The 24,434-nt window shown below is 39.2% G+C and overlaps 1 protein-coding gene across 4 annotated transcripts in view; it reads right to left on the reverse strand.

Moving 5' to 3' along the window:
- Nucleotides 1-4,785: 4,785 nt before the first annotated feature.
- STXBP3 (syntaxin binding protein 3) overlaps nucleotides 4,786-24,434 on the reverse strand; it is an 83,634-nt gene continuing 63,985 nt past the window's right edge. For all 4 annotated transcript variants that reach the window (XM_050963459.1, XM_050963457.1, XM_050963460.1 and 1 more), the window contains 12 exons: nucleotides 23,163-23,253; nucleotides 21,644-21,768; nucleotides 20,023-20,127; nucleotides 19,248-19,305; nucleotides 18,925-18,990; nucleotides 16,820-16,900; nucleotides 15,634-15,772; nucleotides 14,658-14,764; nucleotides 9,939-10,037; nucleotides 8,960-9,045; nucleotides 7,310-7,458; nucleotides 4,786-5,432 (listed from right to left, as the gene is read on the reverse strand). In XM_050963459.1, coding sequence (XP_050819416.1) covers nucleotides 5,335-5,432; nucleotides 7,310-7,458; nucleotides 8,960-9,045; nucleotides 9,939-10,037; nucleotides 14,658-14,764; nucleotides 15,634-15,772; nucleotides 16,820-16,900; nucleotides 18,925-18,990; nucleotides 19,248-19,305; nucleotides 20,023-20,127; nucleotides 21,644-21,768; nucleotides 23,163-23,253 — 1,204 coding nt within the window. In that variant the 3' untranslated portion in view covers nucleotides 4,786-5,334. The remainder of the gene's footprint in view (nucleotides 5,433-7,309; nucleotides 7,459-8,959; nucleotides 9,046-9,938; nucleotides 10,038-14,657; nucleotides 14,765-15,633; nucleotides 15,773-16,819; nucleotides 16,901-18,924; nucleotides 18,991-19,247; nucleotides 19,306-20,022; nucleotides 20,128-21,643; nucleotides 21,769-23,162; nucleotides 23,254-24,434) is intronic.

The following is a 24,434-nucleotide window of genomic DNA, read 5'->3' on the forward strand; positions in this document are numbered from 1 at the left end:
TGGCTTTCATAATACAGCTAATACAAATCTTCAGCTATTTCAGCATTATGAATAAAAAAAAAAGTTGCAAATGGACTAAACTCCTCCTATGCCTGTAAGGAAATTTGGCATTAGTAAACTGATGGTATATGTATTCTGAAATGTAGTGAGTGGTTTAGTGCATCAAACTTGGCAATTAAGGACCAATCACACACATTAGATACTATTAGCATTCTTTTTAATAACTTCACACATTAAGGAGGCTGTATATTTTGATTACTCCCAAATATGTATGGATAAAGGGGTCTTATAACTGGCCTCCAATATTGTGTGTACTGAGTAATACTTGAAAGAAGATTGCTTTTACTTTTCACTGTCAGGGGAGGAGGAGTTAAATGTCTAAACAGTATTGATCTACCATGTCTAGATATGGTTTTGACAAATAGAGAGAAACTGGTTGAGAATTTGAAGGTGGAAGGCAGCCTGGGTGAAAGTGATCATGAAATAAGAGTTCATGATTCTACAGAATGATAGAAGGAAGAACAGCAAAATAAAGATAATGGGTTTCAAAAAAGCAGACTTTAGCAAACTCAGGGAGTTGGTAGGTAAGATCTCATGGGGAGCAAGTCTAAGGGGAAAAACAATTGAAGACAACAGTTTTTCAGAGAGACATTATTAAGGGCACAAGCAAAATATCCCACTGCGTAGGAAAGACAGGAAGTACAGTAACTGCTCACTTAACATCTTCCTGCTTAATGTTTTGAAGTTATGTTGCTGCTGTTAGGGAACATGCTCATTTAAAGTTGTGCAATGTTCTCTTTAATGTGATTTGGCTGCCTGCTCTGGCCACAGCTTGTAAGAGTCTGTGGAAGAGCAGTGACTTTAGAAGGGAGCATTGCACAAGTTCCTCTTCTCCCCCTCCTCCACCTCCCTCTCAGTGCTTTTCCTGCCATCAAATAGCTGTTTGGCAGAGCTTAAACCTTTTTTTTTTTTTTTTTTTTTTTGGGGGGGGGGGAAGAAGGGATGTAGTGTGCTCTGGAGAGGAGGAGGAGTGGGGTTGGGAAGAGGGAGGAAAAAACAGAAAAATGTGGAAATGGCAGAGGTGCTTAATGACTTGTTTTGGTTTTCACCAAGAAGGGCCGTGGCAATGGACATCTAACATAGTGAATGCCAGTGAAAGTGAGGTAGGATCAGAGACTAAAATAGGGAAACAAGAAGTTAATAATTACTAAGGGCATGTCTGCATTTACTTCTGGGGCGATCGATCCAGCAGGGATCGATTTACTGCATCTAGTGAATCAACCACCGAGCACTCTCCCATTGACACCGGTACTCCACCGGAGCGAGAAGCATAGGCAGAGTTAGTGGGGGAGTGTCAGTCAGTCATCGATCTACCACAGTAAGTAGCCCTGAGTACGTCAACTTCAGCTACGCTATTTTTGTCGCTGAAGTTGTGTAACTTCGACAGACTTAGCTTGCCCCTTCCCCTCAGTGTAGACCAAGCCTTAGACAAATTAGATGTCTTCAAGTCACCAGGGCCTCATGAAATACATCCTAGAATACTCAAGGAGAAGACTGAGAAGATACTGAGCCATTTGTGATTATCTTTGAAAAATTATGGAAGACAGGAGAGATTTCAGAAGACTGGAAAAGGGCAAATATAGTGCCAGTCTATAAAAAGAGAATTACAGACAGTTTGCTTTACTATTTGCTCTATATTTATCTTTCCAGGTACAGAAGTTAAGCTATCAATTTGCAAAAACTTAGAGAATAAGGTGATAAGTAACAGTCAGCATTTTCCCCCTCGCCACAAGCCTTTGTGGGGAGGGGGAAAATGGTAGACATCGTGTATCTTGACCATTCCCAGACAGTAGTTATCAGTAGTTCAGTCATGCTGGAAGGCATGATGAGTGGGATCCTGTAGGGATCTGTTTTGGGTCTGGTTCTGCTCTGGGTCTGGTTCTGTTCAATATCTTCATCAATGATTTAGATAACAGTATAGAGAGTACACTTTTAAAGTTTGCAGACGATACTAAGCTGGGAGGGGTTGTAAGCACTTTGGAAGATAGGATTAAAATTCAATAAGGACAAATGCAAAGTAGTCCACTTAGGAACAAGCAATTGCACATATACAAAATGGAAAATGACTAACCTGGAAGGAGTACTGTGAAAAGGAATTTGGGGGGTCATAGTGGACCACAAGCCTCATATGAATCAGTGTAACATCGCAAAAAAAAAACCAACCAAAAAAAAAAAAAAACCAGCCCAAACATCATTCTGGGATGTATTAGGAAGAGTATTGTAAGCAAGATACAAAAAGTAATAATTCTGCTCTACTCAGGTCTCAACTGGAGTAGTGTGTCCAGTTCTGGGTGACATTTCAGGAAAGATGTGGACAAATTGGATCAAGTGCAGAGAAGAGCAACAAAAATGATTAAAGATCTAGAAAACATGACCTATGAGGGAAGATTGGAAAATGTGTGTTTGTTTAGTCTGCAAAAGAGAAGACAGAGGAGACATGAAAACAGTTTCCGAGCACATAAAAGGTTGTTACAAGGAGAAGGGAGAAGAATTGTTCTCAACCTATGAGGCTAGGACAAGGAGCAATGGGCTTAAATTGCAGCAAAAGAGGTTTAGGTTGGACATTAGGAAAAACTTGTCAGAGTGGTTAAGCTCTGGAATAAATTGCTTAGAGAGGTTGTGGAATCTCCATCATTGGACATTTTTAAGAGCAGGTTAGACAAACACCTGTCAGGAATGGTCGAGATAATACTTAGTCCTGCCCGGAGTGCAAGGGACTGGACTACGTGACCTCTCGGGGTCCCTTCCAGTCCTATGATTCTATGTCCCATAAGATACTGAGCTGGTCACAATTCATGCAAAATTTTATACACCCTGCTTTGGCTTTGAGTGAGCCACTAGCGTTTTGTGATTTATATGCAAGTGAGTTTTTTTTTTTTTTAGTGTAACTGCAGCAGAGCTATTTTTTCTATTAGTTAAAACTAATCACTGACACTAGAGAAAGTGCTAAAGCTGAGCAATTTTTCAGAAAAGGGTAAATGTTTAGTTTACATGTAATGCAACAACTCTAAAACATGAGAAACTACAGTAAATTATTTTTGGACTATAGCATAGTAATCAGATTTTTTTGTCAAGCATCTCTGTACAGCCCGTTAATTGGCAATCCTTATTAGCCACTGTCTGGATTAGATTTTTGCAAGAGCAAAATGCTAGATTTAGGTTATTAAAACCACTTGCTTTTGTTCTGTGCAGCTGTAGGGATGGGGGACAGACGATTTAAACAAACCAGAGGACAGATTCATATTAGCATTTTAAAACACAGGTGCTAGAACTAGCAGTGCTGCCACACCTCCTGGCTTTAAGTGATTTCCATCATATATGGGGGTTTACAGTTTGGTTCAATGGCTCTCAGCACCCCCACTATACAGGTTGTTCCAACCCTCATTTTAAAACACCAAATTTTATCATGATTTAAGCCAGGGAGCAGGAAATTTTTATTCAAATTGATTTTAATCATGTTTTGCATTTGTACTTCAATTAGTTTTTCTGAAGAAAGGTTTACCACCACTGAAATTAGTTGCAAATCAACATTATACATTTTAGATTATATTTGGAGACTGCACTATATTCATAAACATTTATTCAGATTCTTAACTTTCACGTTGTTAGAAAATAGTGATTGATTTACTAGGTTTATTTTACTCTAGATTTCATGTCAAGCTATAATTGGAGGGAAACAACTCAATTAAAAATGTACAAACACATTGGTATTAGTTAAATAAAAACTACCTTTCTGCTGGGTACATGAGAGAAGAAAAAAAGTGTATCCAAACATGTTTTGTTTTAAAAAGAACAAAAAACCCCCACAGCTTTAAATGCAAAGACAGCATTAACTGTAGCTAGTGAACTGACAGACTATTTCTGGTTACTGTGAGCCAGGTTTTCAAAGTTATTTAGGTTCTGAATGGATGCAGATAGGCACTAGACATGCTTGGGCCCTTTTAAAAATCCCTCAAGGTGCCTAAGTCCTATTTAAACCAATGGGAATTACTTTGAAAATCTGACCCCATGTCCTTAAATCTTGAGAGGTTGGATCTTATCCTCTCCAACTTGGTTTTCATTCATAGACTGGAAAAGGAAAAACATGCATTTCTACTTTTTCAACTTTGAATGAATTAAACCAAATAAAGACAAATATTCCTTCTGCAGCTGCTAGCTAAACTGAAACCAAAAATAAAAGCTTTTCTGCACAACAGAAATTGAAAGTACTGACGTTTGGAAATATATAACTATCGGTATTTCCTCCACTATAAAAACTGAAAATATTTAATTCAGTTCAGTGATAATGGTTGGGTTGACCTTTAAAATAGAATGCATCCCCTGCCCCCGCTCCAATTCTCTCTATTTTTGTGAAGAACAATATGGGAAAAGTCCTGAAGAGTAGTGTTACTGCACTGAAACATTTCATACAAGATGGACAAGCATGTTCTCCAGTTTTATTGAAAGTAAAACCATTTTTGTTAGTACTTAAAATATTCGAGTATCAGAGTTGGAAGGGACCTCAGGAGGTCATCCAGTCCAACCCTCTGCTCAAAGCAGGACCAATCCCCAGACAGATTTTGACCCCAGTTCCCTAAATGGCCCCCTCAAGGATTGAACTCACAACCCTGGGTCTAGCAGGCCAATGCAACTTCCATGATTAATTCCCCTCCCCTCATAATCTACCATCAGAAAGCACCAACAGAGAGTCAGATTTTGCCCTAGGATTTTTCACAAGACAGTAGGTTTCCTTTTTTAATAGAAATTGTTTTAATTGAATTTTACATATTGCAAGAGACATTGCACTCATGTGAAATAATCTTACCATATGCTTATATTTACAGCTTTTGCCTCTGAAACTTCTCCAAGTCTAGGTACTTTCATGTCAGTTTCAGAAAACCTCTCCAGTTTCCAGCATAGAAAGCTTTCATAATTACTGAAAGAGCCATTAGTATATATACAAAACATGATGATTTCTAAATTCTAGCATGATTTGTTGCTGGTGGTAAAGATGTCAGTTTCAGAAAGCACTTTTACTGCGAAATGCTGTCCATACCCATACAACATAAAAACAAGGTGTTAGACACTTCTTCCCTCTTCTTCCTGCCTTTAACTCCAAAAAGAAAATCAGCAAATTTAAATTATAAAAAGATACTCCATTAGTTGAGGGTGTGTACTTTCCCAAATACATCACTGGAAAAGTTAATTCCATAAAAATATTTACATACTATTTATATGAAGTGATCTCTTAATACATTTTTAGTTAATCACTACTGAAATAGTACTGCTTGAACATTACAGTTTCTCTTCCACAATGCAAACTGTATCCTTTGGTTTATTAAGCATCTTTACATCATCCAGCAATCTTCTGGGTGTCAAAATATGAGTAGAACCTGGTAACACAGAATACACTTTAGATGGATGCAGCTAACTATGTAGGATTTGCTGACATCAGGATGACTCGCTACCAAATCAAACTTGCGTGTTAAGTATTTTTATTGTACCTTTCATACGTTAGATACAGTAGTTTAAAATGCTTTAATGATTTTGATGCTGGACATGCAGTGATTATGGAAGCAAATGCTCCTCCCACCCCCAAGGTAGGGGGTGGCTTTGACTGTGTTAGCAGGAGAACAAAACCTTGGGGGCCCTTCAAGGATTCCACTCCCTCTCCCCCTGCCCCCACATGGGTTTGAGAGGTGGAGAATCAGTGTCCAATAGGCTAAGGGTTATGCCATGTTCTTCTGTACAGCTTATTTGCTTTCGCATACCCATAAACCCTTCCCCCTGTCCACAGCTGCCATAATCTGAGCACCAGAAAGAAAAGATCCTCTTCTCCCTCCCCCACTTTTGGGATTAGAGGACCACCAGGGTTTGGGGCTGTGCGGTACACACCATGGTAGTTGTCTTTTAAGGGCTAGGAAGGAGTGGCCTGGGCAATGAGAAGTGGGTTTTTTGCCTTCCTTCCAGTAGCCCAGTGACTCAACAGGTTATCGTTCAACAGGGTTCTGATAGCCTGAGTTGGAAGCAAAATTAGGATATATCTTCTAAACAAGGTAACAAATGGGGCGGGTCTTCTACTGTCTGGTACAGTAAGAAAACCTTTTCCCCACTCCCTTAACCCTCATGTTAGGTGATGGAGTCCCAGAAGCTGTACTAGGATCAGATTAACAGAAAATGTGTGCATGTGGGGGAGGGGAAGAGGAGGGGGGGCGGCACAGCAGAGGCACACTGATGGCAACCCTTCACCAAGGAGAAGAGTTTCATCCAGTGCAGGTCATCTGTCCTCTGCAGTTCCTGCTGGATGGTTTTCTTATGTGTTACTTAAAGTTGCAGCCTAGTTAAACCATATTCCTGGTGTCCTATCTTCCTTCTTGTGGTGTCTGGGACAATAGCAGCCACCATTATGCCCTCTCTGGACATCAGACTTCTTTTTTTTTTAACTGACATTTTACTCCTCTGACACATACTGTAAGATTTTTAACTGCTATCTAGACAGAGCAACAGCAGCTGGTAGAATGGCTATCTCCAATAATTCCTGCAGCATCTACACTGTTAAGATCAATTCTTGGCACATGTCGTGAAACAACCAGGACCCACTACAATTCTTAGGGTGAGGTGGGCTTCATCAGAAGTAAATGATTGACCCCTGGCTAGAGCTAGAAGAATGCTGCCAAAAGTTCTGGGCCAAACTGTAGCCATTTCAGTTATTACTGCAAAAAAGTTTTTTATGTCAGTAATATTTTTGCACTACTTTGGTGTGTGTTTTCCAATTTCAGCTGGTAACAGTAACTGCAACAAGTTCAGTAATGGGCTAGGTACAAGTGAATGCAAAGATGAAACAAAACAGTTGTCAGCAGATTCACTGTAATGCGTACCTTTAGCAATCAGCTGCATGACTCCTGTGAGTCATACATCTGATTCAGTAATTTTGAAATTAGGGTATTATATTTCAGCAGCAACACTGAGGTCTGAATTGTCTCATATTGGTTATCAATTCTTCTGTAGGGATTTTCAGGGTAATAGTGGGAACGTGTCTTTTTAGAACAAGAAATTAAGTCAATAGCCATAAAGGACCAATTCAGATCTAGGGATACTGGATGTAGTTTCAGAAGAGCATAGTGGCCATATAATGCTTTTTCTAGACTGACCTAGGGGACACAGAAAAATATGCTTGTTTTTCAAAAATGCACGTAAAAACTAAACATCATTAGGCTCAAATGAAGCACCTCATCTCATCTACTACTTCCTCTTCCCTAGATAGGCTTACCAATAATAACTTCACAAGATTTGTAGGCTTGAGAAACTTCATAAGCACTGCGCATCTCAGAGTATGTGATGCCTCCAATTACAAAAACTATCAGCTTTGAACCACTCTTTCGATCATCCAGGTAACTAGTCTTGGACTTCTGGCGAGCACTGTAAAATAGTTCATAAAAAAAACCTTAGCACAGAACACAGTGATTTATTGCATCTAGTTTCATCACCCACATAGTGTAATGTACTAGTAAAAATGACAGAAAATTTCCATGTTTGCAGTGTTGCTGTAGCCTTCAAAAGATGAGACTGTGAGCTTAAATTCATAACTTTGCTGGAGACTAAAAATCATGGTCTTATGCCATAAGTCCAGGATCTTTATTATTACAACATTCTATTTACCCACTAACCCTGTTTTTGGCCCTATGACAAGGGGAAGTCACGATTATGTACAAAATTGACAAAAAAGTGTACTACACCATAGATATAAGTCTAAAACCTACAGTTATCACAAAAGGGAAAAGTAAATACAAGTGAGGAAATTTGAGATACACCTGGGCTATACATCTACATTTATATGAGAAAAGCTGGAAAATTCTTAATGAGAATGATCCAGTTATACCTTTCCCAAAAAAGGGTTCATCTCCTTTATGTCAGACAAACATCACTGTCCTTCTCAATACCTAACTGTAAATAGCACCACGATGAATATTGGCCAGTACTGAAAAAGACTGTTGGACATTGTGATACAGCTACTGGGGGACTTTTAGGTCACACAGTCTCTGTGTTTGCACTGCATTGAGCTCAGTAGGTCAGCAAACTACTAATGCCCCAAAAGACACCCAACTTCAAATCTGTCACTAGCCAGAAAATTGTGACTCTACCTATCAGAGATCTGCCTACAATGATCAATATTTGTGACATCCAACATTGATTATTGCAACTCATATCTGAATCCACACATTGAAAAAAGCTTTAACTGGTACTATGCAAAGATTCACTGAATATATAAACACACCACACTCCACTATACTCTCCATGCTAGCTGTCCACTCTGATATTCGAAAACTTCCACAGGACTGGACTTAGCTACCAGTGATCACCTCTCTCTTTAGGGCCACTGATTTCCACAAGAGTTAAATTCCACTAGGATAATTAAATTGTTCAGTAAGGGGAGGCTTGTGAGTACAGGAGACAGAACTTGCACAAAACTCAGACCTAGCCTACAGACTTCACTCTTTTGAAAAAAAAAAAATAAATGGGAACTGTCACTTTCAGAACTAAATGCAAAACATTTCTTCAGCCTAATATAGAGACACACAAGACAGTCATACACAAACCACCACTTATAAACTACTCAAGCTAACTCTTCTAAAGGTGACTTAATTCTGGTAAGAAAGATGTTATTTTTATTTTAAATATGTGAGAGGCACTCAAACTACAATTATGAGCTATATAAGTAACTAGCTTGAGGGTCATACAGCAAAGCTCCAGGGATCATTTCAGATTAACTGAAATACTTTTTAGTAATTTCATTTTATACTAAATAGTTACTTCAGCCCCTACTGTGCATCATTTCTCAAAATGAAAGTTATACAACGCATGTAAGAAAATACAGTGAGAATAGTAATTATTTTCCTGAATGTAAATTGTAACAATTTACCTTACTGCCCCTGAACCATTCCAGGCTGCAGGACACTGGGAACAGTAAGGCCATTCTTTTGAATCTAGTTTGTTTTCTATAGCATCCTGAAGGGGGGAAAAATATATTCATTTTAACCAAGTTATGTTAACTTGAAACACTATACATTACAAAACCCCATAAATTACAACTCCTGACAAGACTGGCTGGTTTAGAACTTCAATCCAGAAGCAGTAACAAGTTAAAACAGATTTCACAAGAACCGGTGCTCCTACCGCGAAAAAGACTAAGCACCACACCACATCTATATTTAATTACTGTAGTGCTGAATGTCATTTGTGACTTAGACTCCATGTGTGAGGAAGAAAAACAGAAGGAAGTAATTTCTAACTAATTTTTAACACAACGTTGATATAATTGTTCAGATTTCATCTTTGATTTTTTTATGTGTAACTGCATTAACCTACTTAATTTCTCCACAAAGAAATTATGTGGGTATGTATGTACATATGGGAAGTCCAAGTTTCTAAAGACAAACTACACTACTGACTTTGCATGGATTTCCCAGGTGACTTAATGGCACCCATTACGTGAATTTAACATTTAAACTATAGTCTAAAGATCCACTACACACACAAAGAAAGGAGTTTAATTTAAAGAACCCAATATCAAACTATCAGCCACTGGAGAGGAAATTCAAATGTCCCCCTCTACCTTAATTTGCTTCAGCTAGCTTTAAACTATTTTCCAGTTATACTTAAAATTAAAGTTTACCTTATAAATTTAATTTTCTATTTTAATATACTAACTAGAAATTTAGTTGTTATGTGCACGTCTAAAGAACTTTCCTCTTAGGAAAATTTTATGGAATATAAAATGTAATTAACTCAAAACTTTTATAATGCCATTTCAAAAGATCTTGGATAAACTGTTAGCTTATAAAGTACTTATGAATATTTCTATATTGCATCTAGGAAACAACTATGTTCTTAGAATTTACCTCCATAACATCTTTGATAACAGGTGTCCATCTGGAAAGCTGAAACGTTTCTTCTGAAGAGCGGTCCTTCCTTGATTGTCTGCGTTGCTGAGAAGCAGACTAAACAAACATTTTAAAAAAATTGAGAGGCTATAATTTTATTATACTATTTCTTTTAAATCATTCCCAGCAAAACAAAGTGCCAAAGAAATATTGCACCATGTGCGTCAATTTTGAATTGCAGCAGAAATGTACTCTACATAGTTTAAGTACTGGAAACCTTTGTTTCTGAAGTAAAGAGCTAGATATATTGATGTTTACCCAAAAAAGTGATTATTTGAATGCTGAAGTGTATATTCTACAATTGCTAAGCTAATGGCTCCCCACATATAATTTTTGCCCCGTTGCTGGAGCCTAAGGTTTACAGCAGTGGTTCCCAAACTTTTTACCTCGCACCTGTCCGCCCTCCTCCCCCGTACTAGATTTTATTATAAGGCACCTATACACTTTGATAGAACAGTGAAACAGGAATAAAGAGTGTTTTCCAGGAAGTCTGATTAAGTTATAAAATAAAAAATTGATTTTTTGTTACTATGAGGACTGCCTATCTCACTTAAATGATCAGATTCTTAAATTACGTGTATGAAAACTCTAGAGTTCAGACATTACGTTACACTACACTCAAAGCCTGCATAACTTTGCACGCTGTTTATTTCATAACTTGTCATCAAAATAAAATTACTTGGAAAATCATCAAGTGTAAAAACCAGCATACTGTATTAAAAGTTAGATATGTCGCAAATTTTAGCAGTGGGAATTTCTCAAGAATTCCTAGCAAAATAACTAGCTTCTGGATTCTCCCAAGAAAAATGTGGAATGCCATATTAAGAGTTGCAGAAAAAGCCTCAGAGCTAAATGGAAAAAATGAAGTATTTCTTACCGTAGGAGTGAGAGAGAGCTTGGAGCACTCGACCTGGTGCAAGACCGGAGGCCTAAAGCACAGACTATGAACCAAAGTCAGGCCACGTATTAAAGTAGATGCTTACAACTACACTCTCTGATACGTGACCTTGGCAAAGGTACTGCTAGTGTTGCTAAAACACAGGCACTCCTAAGCAGCAAGGAGTGGGGCGGGGTGGGTGTCTGTTCAACATTATCTGGTGTTAGGTCACATGTACCTGGCCTAAGAGGGTTTGACAGAAGTGATGAATAGGGATGTTTGGCCTGAGATGTCTAGAGCAAGGTACAAGGGGAGGTAACAGGCAGATGTCATGAAACGTAAGGTGGTACATAAGTTGTTTGTCTCAGGTCTATAAATGTCGGGTAACCTTGCCTTAACCCAGAGGTGGGCAAATTATGGCGTGCGGGCCAGATCCAGCTCATCAGGGCTTTCAATCCGGCCCACAGGATTGCCAGCCCCATGGCATAGTGGGGCTAAGGCAGGCTCCCTGTCTGCCCTGGCCCCACATCACTCCTGGAAGCCACCCACACCATGTCCCTGCGGGGGGGGGGGCGGGGAAAGAGGGAGGAGAAGCGGGGCAGAGGGCTCTGTGTACTGCCCTCGCCTGGAGGCACCATCCCTCTGCAGCTCCCACTGACCAAGAATGGGGAACCATGGCCAATGGAGCTTCAGGGGTGATACCCATAGGCAACGGCAGTATGCAGCACAGCCACCTGCCCCAGGAGCCACTTCCGGACATGCTGACCACTTCCAGGAACTTAGCCCGGATGATCCGAATGAAAGGCAGGGCTACACGTGTGGGGGCATCAGCCAATAAAATGTCTACCACCTCCTCCACCTGGAGGTTCATGTTCTGTGCCACCCTACGAAGCAATTCCTGGTGTGCACGAAGATCTATAGGTGGTGGGCCAGAGGACGATGTGCCTGCCATGGCCTCATCAGGCAAGGATGAGGAGGACACCCCCGGGACTAGCAGGTCCTGGAGAAGGTCTGGTTGAGGAGGGTCCAGTTGCCCTAGGTCCACCACGCTAGTGGCCTGGGCCTGATCTGATGGCAGGGCAGTCGCTTCCGAGGCTACCGGGGGGAGGGCAGCTCACAGTGGCCTCAGACATTCGAGGCTCCGAATGGGCAGATCGAGAAGTGCCTGAGGGGACACTGTGGGCTTGGTAGTATGCCCAAGGAGTCCAGAAGGACCATTGTGGCGGTCTCTGGTCAGGATCCTGTCCTCCATCTTGCCCCTGGCTAGCACCATCTGCGTCCTGGCCCTGGCCCTGGCAGCCACTTCCCGCTTGGGACGATGTTGAATTCGGTTGTGAAGGCCAAGGCGGGGCCGAACACACATGCTGCATTGCACTGTCCTGCTCTGTCACTCTGCGCCTGGGAGCTGGAGACCGGTGCTAGGATCTTGGGTGGTACTGGGATCGGGACCGGTCATAACGGTATCGGGAGGCCAATTTAGATCTCGATGAGGACCTATGGCCCGGGCGGTGCCAGGATCGGCTGCAAGATGATCGGTGCCGGGAGCTTGATCAGTACCAATCATACCAGGAGGGAGACCTACGTGAGGCGGAGTGGCGCCGCGAGTACGACCAGTGCCAGGACTGCGAGCGGCGCCGAGTCTGGGACCATCGGGATCAGGACTGCGACCGGGACTGAGATCAGTGCCGAGCTGTCTTCCTCGCAGAGTGAGGTCGCGTGAAGGCGGGTTTCCCTATGGATGAAACAGTCTGCACCGGCGGTGCTGGAGGGTGAGATGGTCCAGGCTCAGTCAGCGCAATCAGGTCGTGACCGGTGAAGAAGGCCTCTGGAGTGGACGGCAGGCCGAGCTCAGCCATGGTGCGCACTGGACTCAATGGCCCTTGCGGCACTGGAATCGACGGTGCCGGACTTGGAGCCTTCACGGGGCAGTCCGGCCCAGACTGTTGCTCCAATGGGAGCACAGGCAGCGCCTGCAAATGCACAGAAGCAGCAGGTGGTGTGTGCTGCTTCTTGGGCCGCAGAGACAGCGAGCAATGTCGCATCTGTACCGGTGCTAGAGGCGGTGCTGGTGCTGGGTCGTTCTGGTGCCGGAGGCGTGCTTCAGACCGACGGCGCCTGGTCTGCGCGTGCGGTGCTCAGGGCACCGGGCTAAGTGCTGCTTCCATTAGAAGCTGTTTTAAATGAAAGTCCCGCTCCTTTTTTGTCCAAGGCTTGAAAGCCTTGCAAATGCGACAATTATCTGATAGGATTCCACCAACCACTTCAAGCAGGAGGAGTCATCGGGGTCTCCCATAGGCATTGTTTTGAGACAGGCTGAGCAAGGCTTGAAACCCGGAGACCTGGGTATGGGCCCTGGTACTGGGGAGGAGGGAAGGGGATAAACCCTGTTTCCTCCAAGTACTATCTACACTATGTACTGTGACAGACTCAGGCCAGAAGGATATAAGAGGGTAGTGGAAGGCAGGTAGATCAGCCTCAGAATGAGCAGGTCCCTGTTCCCTGGATAGCCAAACAATGGCTACTCCAGGCCAATCCAGACACCTGAGGCCAACTTAACCAGTTAAGGTCATTAGGCTAATGCTGGCACCTGACCTCAATTAACTGACAAAAGGTCAGTTAAGGCTGTGAGGCTAATGGAGACAGCTGGAACCAATTAAGGTCCCACTTACACGCCTTAAAAAAAAAAAAAAAAAAAAAAAAAAAAAAAAAAAAAAACTCTCCTTGCCAGCTCTCTCTCTCTGAGCCCAGGTGAAAGGAGCTGGAGGAGAGGAAGCATTACTGAGCTCTGAGGCAAGGGTGAAACTTGGAAAAGGGGAGCACTGGGAAGTGGCCCAGGGAAATCAAAGCAGCGTCAGTGGAGCAGGGAAGATGCTAAGAGCTGCTATCATTAGGGTCCCTGGGCTGGAACCAGGAGTAGAGAGTGGGCCCAGGTTCCCCCCTTCCTCCCCGCATGATCTACAGAGGTCTCTGAGAAGGGAAAACAGACTTTGGTCTAGGCAGGAGACCAAACAGTGCCTATGGAGCTCTAAGGAGCAACAGAGACTGAGTATTCCACCTTCCCACTTCCCATACTGGCCTGTGATGAAAATAGCTCTATAAGCTGTAACCTTTGCCATCATACTGGAAAGGGAGGTCATACTGAGGGCCTTAGCGAGCTTCTGAGGCCAATGAATCCGCCAGGAAGCGCAGGACCCACTAATACAGACTTGGAGCTTTGTCACAGTATGAAATTTACTATTAATTACATTATAACTGTTAAAACTATTAACAACTACACTAAACAACTATCTACAGTATAACGAGTAAAGTGCTAAGGAAGCGGAGATCAGTTTCAAATGACCGTCACAGGCGGTAAGAAGGAACTGAGGGGGCGCTGGGTCAGCAGGGGCATATATCCAGCACCATAAGGGGACCACTCCAGGGGGCGCCTCAGCCGATCCACCAAGTGTTGCTAAGGTAAAAATCTTCCAACGATCGTGCACGCACACCTAATTCAAATCGATATGAGCAAGCACTCGAAGAAGAAATTCCTGCTGCAGACTGAGCCATTCTTTGCCACTGGGCACTCGTGTTAGTGTACCCATAGCTTCTATGAGATGCTAGTACTGTGCTTGAACATATTAAATCTGGTCAAGTGCCTCTGTCACCGAACCATGCCTGTGGCCTTTCTTTATGAGTAACACTGAGGCCAATAATCAGAGCTCCAAGAACAGAAGCACTGAGCAGCTGGAACAGGTAAGTGGCCCCCAGATAGCGTTACCACAGCAACAACATTCCAGTCTTCAGCATTTAACACTTACCGAGACCACAACAGGTACACCAAGGTATTTCCAATTTTTTATCATGTCACTATCACTTTCTATTTGTACATTCTGGATCAGTTTGTCCAAGTTCTCTTGTGTAGTTCCTTTTGCCACAAAGAAAAAAATGAGTAAGTTAGATTTTGAACTAACAAGTCCATCTGATACTTTAGGATAAAAATTAGCTCTTGGTCCCAGACATGATAGGAGTTTTGATCATTTAAAAACTAGGATATATTTCTTTAATATTTCATAATAAATCCATCCTTTTAAATTTACCATAAGCTGCCTCAGATACTGAAATAAATACTTGAAAATTCAAATGTCACTTCATGCCAATCTTTGAGAATACATTCAAATTTCTACAGGAGCCTCTATTTCCTTTACTCCAACAGCAATCAGTACATTGATGGGTCCAGTACAGCAGATCTTGATGGTCCAAGGTCCCACTTGGAAAAATAATTCACTTTTGGGGAAACGGAGGTGGAAGGAAAGGCAAGTCAAACCTCATCTGAAGCTTAATCAGATTATCAGTTATCTAAATTTGTGCTACTCAGTGCTTATGATTGAGAGCTCAGGAATACATTCTTCCTCTCCAGTCTTTGTCATCACTCTTCCAAACACTCCAACTCCCAGGATGCAGCTAACAGCAAATCCCACCCCAAATCCTAACACTGACCTGGGTAAAAAAGGGACAATTTAAGAAAATATCCCACATCCTAAGTACTGAGATGCTGCTCAGATAATCTATTGTAAAACATAAATGTGCTTGCTTGTTGTGCTGTATCACTTCTAGCCCTGTATGAGCAACCCCTTCAAGAGGCATCTGGGGGAAAGAGGCTACATGTTATGGCTGCATTTCCTTTTAACTCTGCCATGGCCTAGTACGACTGGTCCATACCCAGTATTGGTCTCTGCACTAAAACCTAGTATTGAAATCTATAACATATTGAAAAAAGAAAGCAACTTATCATACCATTTGTGCTGAAGATATAAAGGAGGATAGCTCTTATTTTATCATAAGAGTCATGGTTTTTGTTGAGGAGAACTGGAAGAAGGACTCTCATTGAGTCTTTCACTTTTTGGCCCTCTGCGTCAGTTCCAAGAGCTAAATCCTAAAAAAGCAAACCAAGTGGTCTTAGTGACCAATCATTAAAACAAATTGCATCAAATTTGTGTTTCTGTATTTAGTTCCAGCAAAATGCAAGTTACCACTAACTTTACAAACATTACCACCATGGTGGTAGTGATGGAAGTTTCACTAATGACTGTATTCACACTGAACTTAAACCAAAGGTCCTGTGTCTACACAATTGAAACAGCTATGCTAAACTGTTATAGTTGTGTATTTCAACTGTGGTACCAGAGCTTGTATTTTTTAAACCCTGTAGCAAAACAATTTTGACAGTCCACGCTGGCCAGTCAAATCCTGTTAGAAAAAACAGCTCTGCCAAAGAATTTCTGCTGTAATTAAACAGTTGTCAGTAAGGGCCCTGTCTGTACAGATGAAACTAACAGCCTGAATATGAACATTTTCAAAACTTTTACATTGTAACTACTGTAAAAGTTTGGTCAGATTTTGTTTAATGTTGTATTACCATGTTCCAGACCAAAGACCACTATAATAAAAGTTGCTTCTTACACCATTATTATTTTTTTTACTACTCTAAGAGTCTTTATGTTCATAATATTAAAGAATAAGCTTAAACAACAACATTTTAAATATGATTTTGTACTTCATACTTCAGGTTAACAGTATTAGCTTGTTTGTTTATGGTAGTGCCCAGAGTATACAAGCTCCTTTCTATACATTCAGAAAGGGAGAGTACCGGCTCTGAGGAGCTCACAATCCAAGGTGAGACATAACTGGACAACAAATTAGGGAAAGGGAAAAACAAGTTGGGATTTTTTTTTTTTTTTAAATAAAAAGATCAACTAGATTACCCATAGGCAAAGGTAGGTCTTTTAACAAAGACTTAAATATTGACAGGATAGGAACCTTGGGGATGAAGTCTTACAGTAAGATTACTCAGAGTAGACAACTAAAAAAACCAACCATGAAAAAGGCAGATACAAGCTACAAAATTAGTGTTATGAAAATGACTATTTCTGCATAGACTGCAAACATTAGATTTTATTTACCACTAACAACTTTCACATACCTGTTCAGTTTTGCACAGCTTTTCTATACTGGATTTAAACTTACTCATGCAATCTTCTGCTATGTTAAGATGGACTACTTGCTGTAAGAGAACAAACATCGTAACTTACTTCTTTTCACATAGTTCAGTCATAGCAGGAGTACAATTTAGTTCATTTTTACTAGTTACACAGTCATTATTTGACTATCTGAGCTTAATTTTGTAACCACCTCATGCTTATGTGTTTTACTTAGAACAAGTGATGACTTTTTCAGTAAGGATCAAATTCCAGGTTTTCAAAGGCAGAAACTTTTCCATGTGTGTTTTTTTGTTTGTTTTGTTAAGACTATAACTATGACAGCTGCAGGTTAAGGAAAGTAGTAATCTGTATGATTGGTAGCTATAGCCAAATACAGTTTAGATGACCCGTTTTGGCACTAAAACACCAAGCAGAAATTGCTGTGTTGTGACAAGGTGGAGATCAGTCCCAAGGACATTGAAATTTAGGAAGCCTAGTGTTCACATATCTCCGTAACAGCCATCAGTCTGATTAAAGTGCAAGCAGGAAGAGACCTTCTAAATTAAAATTTTGATAATCAAATTGTAGTTACAAAATCTACAATGAAGTTATTGGAATCAAGGCCCCCTCCCCTTTTACTCATTTCTCAAAACAGCCTATAATAAGTGAAGAACCTTGTGGCTTAAAATAGGGAAGTGTTGATTTATGACCTTCGCTTAGGATATGGGAATTAGCTTATGCTTCTATATTTTGCTAGCTTCTGGTGACTGCCTCCCCTACTTGACTAATCCCTTACATTCTTCCAGAAAAGCACAAATGTGACCCATTACAAGCTGATGCCACTCCATTATGCTTTTGTATAAGGCCGCTTTATGATTATGAATTTTGAAATATGCCTTTACCAAAACCAATCTTTCCCAACAGTTTGAGTATTTCAATGCTGTGAGATCATGACAGGATTAAATTCATCTGGATTATCTCAAATTCTAGCCCATGTGTCTTCTCACAAATAACTAAGATACAGAATAGGATTTTCTAAATATTAGATTTAATAAAATGTATCAAATGTAAGTTTTGACCCTGAGATGTTGCTGTTTTTTGACAAAGCATTACCATAAATAAAAAATGAAGATGACTCTTTAAAACCACAACCAAGGAGTCTCTTTTAGGTGTTTGATTACATAATTCAAATTGAGAATTTCAAGTTTAGCATCTGCTAGTCTATCTGTGACGTCACTACTCTATTCCATTGGGGGGCGGGGGGGGAGAAGAAGAGTGCACCAGGAGAATGCCATTCACAAAGAAAGATGGTTTATTAGACTTCCAGGTACTATTATTAATCTATAGGAGACCTCTTTCCCTCAACCATCTTAAAAGTGATAAAGTCATGATATGCAACTGGCTGGAACCTGATCTCACTCAGGAGTCCAGAACATCTTAAGGGGAAATGTGTGCAACAGCAGTGCATCTTTTTAAGTCTGTTTTTCATTTCTATAACGCATGAAGATTCTGCAGTGGGTTTACAATTAGCTACATCTGTTAACTTATGGTTACAGGTCAAGTGAGAACATGATCATGCTTCAGTAGTTTCCTTTAGATGTTTCATTTCTGTTTAACTGATGCATCTTACACTACTTAACTTTAGAATCTTTACAAAGAAAAATAAAATACCATTGTGTAAAGTTAAGTTTGACAATATACTAACTGTGTGTTGATCCTATTAATTTGAAACATTTCTTCCATTCATCATTGCTACATAAAGAGAAAGTAAAAGCAATACTGCAAAGCATTAGCTGTTCAGACAGGTATCTGCAATCATAATCCAAGTACATTAGTTTACTTAAAGAGTATGAATGCATCCAACAGAATGCTTAAACATTTCATATTGACAAAAAACGCCATCACACTTGGAAGTGGACTTACTCCTCAAAAAATGTATTCATTGAGAACAAAAATATGAAGCATCTAACATAAAACCATGCATGACAAAAGCTCAATTTTTTCTACTCTAAGGTTCTTGAATTAAAACGACAAAAATATAGCCTTTAAAACCAGATACACTAATTGGTGAGAAGAGTTGACAAGCAAAGCATAGGATGCTGCTTACCTTGGTAATCTGTTTACGGAAGTGGGGCATCTTTTTCATTAGCTGGGCCAGATTACTTAGTGATAACTGTGAAAACAGGACAGTTTAAAATGAACTGATGTTTCTCATTCAACAAATACAATTTTATTTATTTCCCTTACTGCTGGAGGCTGGGATTTCCCAACTCCACAACTGAGAAACTCGTATCAATTTCTCAGGCAGGTGAAGAACCAAATAACCAAACACAGAACTTTAAACTGACCTTGTTGAAAAATACACTGGACAGGCAATTAACATTAGAAACAAATATTTAACAATAAGTCAGTAATAAGTAACTTTCTTACTTTTCCTTCTGTTGCTTTTCTCTTCGATGAAACTTCTTTCAAGAGTTTTGGAATTTCCCTGTCAGATTAAGAGAAAGTAAAGGAATGCTTTACAATCTGAAACAAGTAATTTATTATTTATAAAATTAAATTAACAGTATGATAAAGTAGTAAATGCAAGAGATTTATGATAATTGGAAACCATAACTGGTTTTTAGTGAAAAATTAGGGTTTAAAAAAAAAAAAAAAAAAAGGTAAGATGTGTGTTTCCATACATTTCTAGGTAGAAGACTAAAGCTAAATATTCTCAGCAGGAATACCATCAAGTTAAGGTAAACATTTTGGTATTCCATCCTGCAAAAATACTCATTTTGGATGGGAATGAAATCTCTTTTCTCCATTCATGGCAAAGCTAAGTGCTTCTTGAATTCTAAATTTCCTCCTCAAAAATTTAGAAGATTGTGAAGTCATCATCATCATCATCATCTTTGAAAGATATACAAATAATTTTAATTTCTAAAGGATTTCAATATATATTGGTATATGATTTACATACATTTTGTTATCAGTTTTTGGACACTAGAATTTAACGTGTACAGCACTGAGAGGTCTGTAAATACTGACTATTCTCTCTTAATAGCTAGCCAAAGCAGGTAATCTTTTCCCCTTACAAATCTTTCTATAATTATTCAATGTCTTTATACCTTTGTCAATTCTATTACTGTAGTATTTTCTAATTAAATAATATCCCTGAAATGTATAAAGTATCGTAAACATCAAGAACATATTCACATACTCTAACACATCTGCAATATGCTTGTGCCGAATTTTCACCCACAGCTCATCCTCTTCCTCCAGAATTGCCTCCCTTTCCTTTCCACTGGATCCATCTGTTTTATATCTACAGACAGGAAATCAGGTTGTGAAATTAGATATTTCCAATGTATGCTTTACATAAAAGCAACTGAACAAGTTAAATAACTATTTTTAACATTGGCAGGTAATGCAAAAATATTATTTCTTTTTTTAAAAAGAAATGTGGTTCTGAAACAATATGTACTATTTTAAGCATTTTTATGCATAATGTTCAGAAAAAGTTAAGGCTGATCCGAAGTCCTTAATAATTAAGCAAAATTACATGAGTTTTAGAATAATTTTCTTATGCAGTAATCTCAGTTAAAGCTGGAAATCCATCCTGGTTTATCCTTTGAATATTCTGTAGGTTGTTGGTTTAAAAACAAGCAAACAGATTTACATGCACTTTAATTTCCTCTAGGTTTTTTATTTTCTCCTTCTGAATTGAAGTTGTATGCAAAGTCAAACACATTGGAGATGACAAAATATAGATAGCATTAGACGTCTATACACGTCTTGAGGTGCAGAAGGACGTGTGTCTACAAACTCCATGTACAGCTACAGAATAGACTTTTGTGAACTAATTACGCCACAAATCTACAGCGAACATGCTTAGCATCACAGACTTCAATTACTAAGCAGTTTTCTGTGAACAGAAGGAATATGATCCATATTAGATATCTTACAACAATACTTTCATTTATATTTGGATATAGTTGCAGAAACACTCAAATAGTGGTTAAACCAAAAGGCAGTAGAAAGAGAAAAATGCAAACAATTAAAAAAAAATCAAATACTGACTCAACCTACCGGATAAAAATCTAAATCAATAAGTTTCAGACTCATAAGAATATAAATATAAATAAATGTTCACATTATTTCTGAAACTCTTGTAAATTTCCATTTGGTATATAGTTCTTTAGCAATTTCTCAGATATCTGAAATGCATCCCACAGAGGTTGCCTGATAGCATGGCAGAAGTATGACAACTTGTTTGTGGACAAACAAATTTGGAAGCAGATTCAAGATTTAGGAGACTTATAGCCTATAAGGTGGAACTAAATTAGATCCAAGTTGCAGAGCTCATACCTGGATCTCAACTTCAATAAATATAAAAAAAATTCAGCTCTACTAGTCACCAATTAAGATTTCAGATTAGGGTAGTAAATATAGGTACATCAGCTAGATGTCTTAATTTTTCTGATCATAGGATAAGCCAAAAATTGTTGCTGCTATGGACATTTTCCCCTCCTGCGATAGTTATCCATACCTCTGTGACACCCTCCCCCCACCAAATCAGTCTTACTACTAGGGCTGTATCTTTGAAGGTCCACTCAGAAGCTTCAAGACAATGTAACCAATCAAAAATCTCTGGCAAAGAGGACAGAAGAAAAAAGTTTTTAAATAAACTGTAGCCATATTTATACAGCATAAAGTAGTAAAATAGCAAATAATTCCCTTTGTAGTTCACCTTTAATAAATGTACAAATAAAGCAGATACCAAAAACAGTTCCTAAACTCAAGTCAGAATGAAGTATTTAGATGCAAAGAGTTATACTTGCTTGTATGTATCATTTTCAATTGGTAGCAGATCATATGCCATTGCTTGGAAGGTAAGTTCATGGAGTACAGTGGACACAGGGTCAAAGCCACGATCAATTATTAACAGCTGGGAGTGGGTTTTACCCTAAAAACATCAGGACAGAAAAAAAAACTGAAAACATACTGCAGAAAGCTACAAATCTATTTGAAGCTACCAAATCACATTCTAAGCCTTCTTGGAAAATCCTATAGAGTGCCAAGACTGTTTATTCTCTGATCAAGAGCAAGGTTTTTTTGTAATTCAAAACCTGTTACAGTTAAGTTGTCATACCAAACTGGCCCAGCTACGACTCAGCTATGAAGCAGAGGAAACTCTCTGTTTAAAGACAATATGCATTCATACAGGATGTTTATGTATTGTGTTTTCAGGCACACTACAATCCTTGCACTTTTCACCTCAACAGCAAAAATCACTGTTGAACTGGACAAAACAGAAAACAAGCATGTCTTAGGCTTGACACACAAAAACGTGGACATTGTCTGAATCCTAGACCAAGAAAACTTACAGTTTTAAATGTGATAACCAGCTGATATGGTTGTGGATTCAAAACTAAGTTCTTTAGGAGTCACTAGAAGATCAGCATCACAAAACTTCAGCACTTTGATCAAGTCAGAAGGTCAACAAGACACAGGACCAAACTGACTGAGCATTCAGAATAGCACCAGAAGTTCCAGAATGCATGAGTGGTTCCCAACCCTTTTATCAGAGGCTCTTCCTTCCCCCAATAGATCTTTTTCTTTTTTGATTTTCTCTTATCTTCTTGTTTGCTCCTGTTTGTGCTCTCAGTCTCTTGGTGGTTGTGCCCATCTCATTTCACCAAACACTAGAAAAGTACTTAATGCTTGGGCTGGGAGGAGGACTCAGGGGACTCAATTGCATTTATTCTTGTGGCTGAGCTGAATGCCATGGAATCAGATGCTTGTGTCAGTGGGCTACTGCCTAAGCATGCAACCACTTGTACACATGACCTATGACAAACTATTAGGGGCTACTATGGAAGAAATGAAGGATGGTAGGCATATTTCTAAGAGCCTTGTTCTCCCACAGCAATAGGATTTCCACGAATCCTGAAGTGGGAAAATTGTACCCTGAAATAATCCATTGCTTTGCCCAGTGCCCTAAAAAGCAGGATGGAGTCAAAATCATGCATTTTCCCTCTGATTTGCACCATCCATTTAGTAGTCTGGCAATCTTCCTCCAGGTGGGATGTCTCTGTGTGTTATTACATGAACATAGAGCAATTTTGTTTTCTTTGGATAAGAAACTTACTGCAGAAGTTACCTTCCGCTCTTCCAACCTGTTTTTAAAATTACACAAAAAGCAACTGAAGGGACAATCTGTTTTCCATATTTAGTAACCAAATCTTAAAAAAAACAAACAAACAAAAATAACAAACCACAGCATTCTGTCTATCATCCTATAACAATTTCCTTTGTTTACAAAAATAAAGCAAACATGGGATGTAGCTTTTACTCTACCTTTATTTGACTTTTCTCGTCAATTTTATAGTAGTTTTCAAGCTTATTTTCAACTAGCTGTGCAAGTTTGCTGGCATTATCCAACGGCTTGCTGCAGGGAAAAAAAGAAAAATGTCTCAAATATTGTTTACTAAATTTCTGTTATAAGACCTTTTAGTATCAGTGTTCTATTATGCATCTACTTATCTTCAAACACATGTAGTTTCAGAACTCCTACTTAATTTTAAAACATTTCAAACATTTTTGTCATAACACAAATTTACAGTACTTTCCCTCAACGATGACATAAAACAGCTTAAGAGCTTACTCCTAAAAAAACACACTTAAGCATGCAGGGCTTTGGAGCAGAGCATGGAGCTGCTCCGGAGCAGTGGAGCTGCAAGTTTTTGCCTGGAGCTGGAGCAGAGCCAGAGCACAGCTCCAAAGCCCTGTAAACATGTGGAAATTTTCATTCTTATTTTCCTATCAAGCCCACATCTCTGTATGATCAAGCCCTAAATTGTTATCTTGTACTCAAAACAAAGTGTACACAGGTGTTTTTTAAAGAAATATAAGCAAGACCAAAATGGATAGCTAATATAATGGATAACAAGTCTTACCTACATGTACAATAGTCAATAAGAAGAGTGAAATAATAATAATGGGATGGTTATTCAATTCTGGTTGCAGAAATACTTAAGTGAAAAATTTCAGTGTTTCTCTCCATAATTCTAGTTGCAAAGCTAATCACAAATAACATGTTACACCATATAATATTCAGATTTATAGTAATTTTTAGTTTAGATGCTATAAACAGCCTTTAGTTTTATCATTTAACTGTCAAAATCCTTTAAGCATTTAACTGTAAAAGAATGCTGCTTGTTGAAAATTTGTGTAATCACACAAATGTCTATCACACACAAAAACACAACCAGGAAACTTTTTCTACTTCTAAATTTACTATTTAAACACAAAACTTGTTTAGTACTTTGTTCTTAGTATATTATAAGAAATGATAACTTTTGAGACTGTACGCTGAAGTGGTAGAGAAATTTAATAATCTGCATTTCTATTATGCCTTTGATCAGAAAATATCAAAGAAAAGATGCTTGAGAAGTTTTAAATGCATTTAGGCCCCGATTCAGAAGAGCATCCTCACTCAAAATACTTAAACACATGTTTAACTTTAAGCATGTGTTCAAACATAAAAAGTCAGACCTCCTGGCTCCAGAAAGTAAAGTAGCTACTAAAGAGAAGGTAGGTGAGGTAATATCTTTTATTGGACCAACTTCT

Source organism: Gopherus flavomarginatus, chromosome 7 (assembly GCF_025201925.1).
Source record: "Gopherus flavomarginatus isolate rGopFla2 chromosome 7, rGopFla2.mat.asm, whole genome shotgun sequence".
Lineage (NCBI taxonomy): Eukaryota > Metazoa > Chordata > Testudines > Testudinidae > Gopherus > Gopherus flavomarginatus.